At 60.2% G+C, this 4,900-nt stretch overlaps 1 protein-coding gene across 1 annotated transcript; it reads right to left on the bottom strand.

Moving 5' to 3' along the window:
• Positions 1-1,202: 1,202 nt before the first annotated feature.
• TIGD3 (tigger transposable element derived 3) lies at positions 1,203-2,837 on the bottom strand. Its single transcript, XM_063095976.1, has one exon. The coding sequence runs from the start codon at positions 2,835-2,837 to the stop codon at positions 1,422-1,424; it is 1,416 nt and encodes a 471-aa protein (XP_062952046.1). The 3' UTR covers positions 1,203-1,421.
• Positions 2,838-4,900: the final 2,063 nt, after the last annotated feature.

Here is a 4,900-nt window from a genome sequence, read left to right as displayed (position 1 = left end):
TTCCTACTGTAGTGATAAATTGAATCTGCACCTCCCATCTGAGGAACCAGGGGCTGCGCAGGCTGGGTTTTCTCCGGGACGCCAGGAACAAGGCTGGGCTGCCAGCACCAGAGTGATGGTCAGGCAGGCATGAACTGGACATGGGTCAGACAAGAGCTGCAAGGGCGGCTGCCAGTATAAACAAGTTTCCTGTGTGAGGGCCCCTGATCACAGGTCAGACAACAGGCATTAGGCGGTGTGCCAGGTGAAAGAATTATCCCGTGAAAGACTGTAAACACCCACGTCCAGTCCCCCTTCGCTTCCTGTTAGGGCAAGGGTGCTCACCGCTCTGGTGCTGGAACCCCAGTTGAGCTGGGGTGCACAGAACACCTGCCTCCATGTACTGCACGCTCCCCCTGCCAACCACGCTGTGCTCCAGGCGACCTCCACCTGCTATTCCTTGGCCTGGAGTGTCCTTCCCACTTCTCTGGCTGTCTATCCTTCTAGCTGCAGCTCACAGCTCACCTCCACCTGGAGTCTCTCTGGGCTCTACCAGGCCACAGCACTTTGCACAAGCCTTTGTCATGGCCCTTAATCACATTCCACTGTCATTGTCTGCAAGGTCCTACCCAGCAGAGGCACCATCTTTGCAACCTTGTCGCATAGGAGGCCTTGCTGAAGAGATGTTATGAAATGAACAAATGAATGAAAAAAATGAATGAATAACTATTCCACATTCTGTCTCCTTTCTGTTTCCCTGCTGTGTCCCAGGCCTGCACCCCACCCTTGCCCCCGAACACACACAATCTGAGAGCAAAATGACCAGAGCTGCAGATCCCAGGATACCCCGGGCAATACCTGGGATCCACCTGTCCTCAAGCTTCACTTCTCACGAGGGTAGCCCATGAGGAGTGCCGATCTCTGAGAGTCCTTGCTGCTGGATTCCTGGAAGAAGAGGATCCCTACTGGTCACAGACAGGCAGCTGCATTGCAGCAACTGTCAGCAGTCAATTTGTCAAATCTGAATTGAAAGTTTTCACCCTTCCCTGAAAATAACACTCTGGCCTCTTTTCTAATTAAAAACTTTATTTCCAGAGGCAGAACTGTTTTTAACAGAGTTCGAGAAATTGACCTGTCTGTAAAGCTCAAATTCCACCTTTCCAAGTCCTAGCCTCTCCAGACTAAGGCTCCAGAACTTTCAAGCGGGGTTTGGAAACTGCATAGCCTAGATTCCCACCCCTACAGCCCCGTCTTTAGAGCCCTCTTCTCAGGGCTTGGACGACTTCCACTCCAAGCTTAGAGTTGGTTCTCAACTTCTCTCCCTTCCACACCTTCCACCACAGCTGTATTTCCACAGGAAAGAGACAGCCCGATCTGCCTGCTGGAGAGGGCGTTTCCATGGGAAACAGGCGAGGGGGCTCCGGTGAGCAGCGAAGGCACCTTCATGGGCAGCACAGCCGCTCCACCTCCTCCTCGCAGTCGTAGAATTTTTCAAATAGCTCAGGGGAGGTGCCATTGCACTCAAACCACCTCCTCAATGTGCTCAGGGCCCGCAGGGCATCGGCTTTGGTGGGCAGGAGCTTGAAGCCATCCTCTGGGGCCCCCTCCTCATCTTCAGTGCCCGTCTCCTCTTTGCACACTCCAGCCCCTGGCTCCTCACCCTCCAGGTCTACAAAGTGGGAAAACTCCTCTCGGCTCAGCCCACCAGGGACTGGTGGCATCTCAGAAGCTTTGTCCGGGGATGGGGGCATTTTGCCAGGAGCCAGACCTTCCTGAATGAAGCTGCTCAAGATGAGCTGAGTAGGCACCTTTGCCCAGGCCGCCGCTGCCAGGTGCAGAGCGTCCAGCACTGTGATGCCCGCCCCGACCTCGGCCAGCGAGGTGCCATCCTTCTCGCTCTGGATGGCAGCCAGCTTACCCAGCAGACGGTGCCGATAACGGGCCTTAAAAGTCCGGACCACGGAGCTAGGCAGGGAAGGTGTGGTGCTAGAGGCAGACAGGGGCAAGAGCCTCACGTGGGAGAGACCAGGTAGGCCTGCCAGCTCCTCCACCACTCGGGCAGCCAGCAGCAAGGCCACCTGTCGGCCCTGCCGCCCCATGTCCTGGTCAAACTGTGCCAACCACTCTGACCAGGGGATGCCCAGGTCAGGGTGGTAGGAGGCAGGCAGGGCCTCACTGCTGATGCCAAAGAAGCATCTTGGGGCAGCCTGGAGCCCACTCATCAATACCCGCCGCTTCTCTGTGCCCCTGCTGTTGGCACACAGCAACACCTGTACCTGATCACACGGACCCACTCGGCCGGGCACTGCCCGATACATCAAGGGGACTTCAGCACAGCCAAAAACGTCCTCAGGGGAGAAGTCTTTAAGGGAAAGAGGGGGCGGGGCCTGGGATGTGAGTCCTGGAGGAGGCAGCTCAGGGAGGAACAGAGGCCCTAGGACATGGCGGGCCCCAAAGCCTACATTGTTTCGGCGTTTCCAGCGGACCAGCCAGCCGATGCTGGGTACAAAATCTTGGCCCATGATATCGGCCAGTTCCTTAGCTTTGTGGAGTAGCACGGGCCCCGTCACGTCCCAGGCCTTGGCCCGCGCAATGTGGTACCAGCAGAGCAGAGCCTCATCAATCCCGCTGTACTTGGACTCCCGCTTGCGCTTGCGCTCCCGGTTGGCGGTGCCACTGCACCAGTCCGCCAGCAGCTTCTCTTTATTCTTGCAGATGCGCGAGATCTGGGGCTGGGAGACCTGGAAGCGCCGGGCCACCTCTGATTGGGACATCTTGGACTCGTCCAGCAGTTCCAGCACCTGGATCTTCTCCGCCAGGGACAGGGCATGAAGCTTCTTCTTGCTGCTCAGCTCCATGGCTTCTCCGCAGCACCTGTGCGGGAGGAAGGGATGAGGGAGGTACAGTAGGCTGAGGCCAGGAGGGACGGGAGAGAAGCACAGGAAGGAAAAGAGAACGTAGGGCAGGAGAATGACCGGTATGCAGGACCAGGGGACACGGGAGCAGCTGAAAGAGGAAGGGAAGTGGCGAGGCTGAGTGAGGAAAGGGCGCGGGTGCGAGGAATGCCAGACTGAGCTGGGGACGGGGTGTCTCTCTGGTCAGAGGGGGAGGGGAGTCTGGGCAGGGGGTCGGCAGCACTAGAGAAGGACGCACAGAGTCCGGGGACAGCTGCAGAGACAACAAAGGAGTATGGATGGGGGCGGGCCTGGGGCTGGGGCTGAGAGGGGCAGGTGTAGGGGACAATCAGGGCTGCGGAGTAAGAAGCCCTGGGGAAAGATGGGGGAGATGGGGATGATGGCCTGGGCTGGGTTTAGATGAAGATGCTGGTGGCGGGGTGGTGGAGGGAACGAACAGAGTTGAGGTGACAGGTTCAAAAACGACAAAGGGGGACGATGGGGTCTGAAGGAGCGAGTCTAATTTGGTGCTGGGTCCTGAGGGCGTAAGGCTGGGTGAGGGTCCGGCCTGGAAAGGGAGTGGGAAGGCAGGGCCAAGAGGGCAGGTGCACAGGCGACAAAGGGCGAGAGGGGTGAGGAGGCTACGGGCAGCGAGAGAGGCAGGGTGTCCCTGGCGGTGTGGGTGGTGGCCTGGGAGGGCTAGCAGGGTGCGGGCACGAGCGCCCGGGACCCGGGCGGGCCAGAAGCAGGGCTCCGCGCCCGGGCCGGCCTCTCCCCATCTCGACCCGGAGTCCGTCGACGGGGCGGACCCAGGCGCCCGCCCACCCGGCCTCCCGCCCGGCCTCCCGCTCCGCACCCACCTCAGGCGCTTGTCCCGCGGCTCCCGCCCGTGTCCCCCGCCTGGCTCCCGAGCCCCTGTCCAGGCAGCGACAGGAGAGCAGGGGAGGGACGGACGCCACGACCCGGAGGGCGGAGCGGGCCGAGAGGCTGCGCGGGCGGCGGGCGGCGGGCGCGCGCACAGCCGGGCCCCGTGCGCGCCGCCCGCGCCGGGCTCTCTCCCGGCTGGGAAAACCGCGGTGCGGCCACTCGGCTCTCCCCCCCTCCCCGCCGCAGCCCCGCCCTGGCCCGCTCCGATTGGCCCTAAGTGGCGTCCCATCCCGCCCCCGGCTGAGTCTCATTGGACGTAGCGGAAGCGGCCGTCCGTCGGGCCGCTTGGGGGAGGGGCTTCCAGAGCGAAGGGGTGGGGGGCGGAGCCAGGAACCGGCGCGAGTCCGCCGGGTGCCGTCCGCTGCCCGGGACTCGGTCCTCCTGGCCGACCGGTTGAGCCCTCGGGGCGCCGAGGGGGCGAGGGGCTGACGGCGTCCCGAAGCCTTCCTGGCCGGGGTCCTAGGCAGCCTCAGCTCCCTCGTCTTCCAAACAGGCCTAACGGCCCTCACGGAGTTGTTTTGGGAAAATGATGAAAGGAGAAAATGCTTACAAGCTTTCAGCTGCACAAAAGCCAGTTATCATGGACAGCGCTGGCCTCACGTCTATCAGCTCGGCTAGGGAAAATACTTGCCTGATTTAGGGCGAATAAGGACTAAATTTTATTAGTTTTAGGTCACGGGTTCGGATCCCCGTACCGGCCAGCCGCCAAAACAACAACAAAAGTCTTATTAATTTCAGTACTTCGGGGATTCGAACACTTGTCCTTGATGTTAGCACCACGCGCTAACCATCTGAGCTAACCGGCCAGCCCAGAGGCAAGCTCCTAAGCGAAGGAGAGAGTGTCAATCCTTTCCTTGCTAACCTGCAGTAGTGCCCCCTACCTCTGCTCTCCAGCTCCGCTTCTCATAGGCTTCCATCTCCACCCCGTCCTGCCGGCGGACACGGTCTATCCCTTTAAGTCCCATCCTAAATCCCATCTCCTGCAAACCCTTCCCAAATCTCCTCTCACTTAGGCTTGCTACAGCGTTCTCATTTCTCACATTTCTCTCCTGGCCCTTAGCCTACTCAGCCACCAAGGATCATTGCTTTACTCCCTGCAC

This window comes from Cynocephalus volans, chromosome 4, assembly GCF_027409185.1.
Source record: "Cynocephalus volans isolate mCynVol1 chromosome 4, mCynVol1.pri, whole genome shotgun sequence".
Lineage (NCBI taxonomy): Eukaryota > Metazoa > Chordata > Mammalia > Dermoptera > Cynocephalidae > Cynocephalus > Cynocephalus volans.
This window is presented reverse-complemented; position numbering and strand designations above follow the sequence as displayed.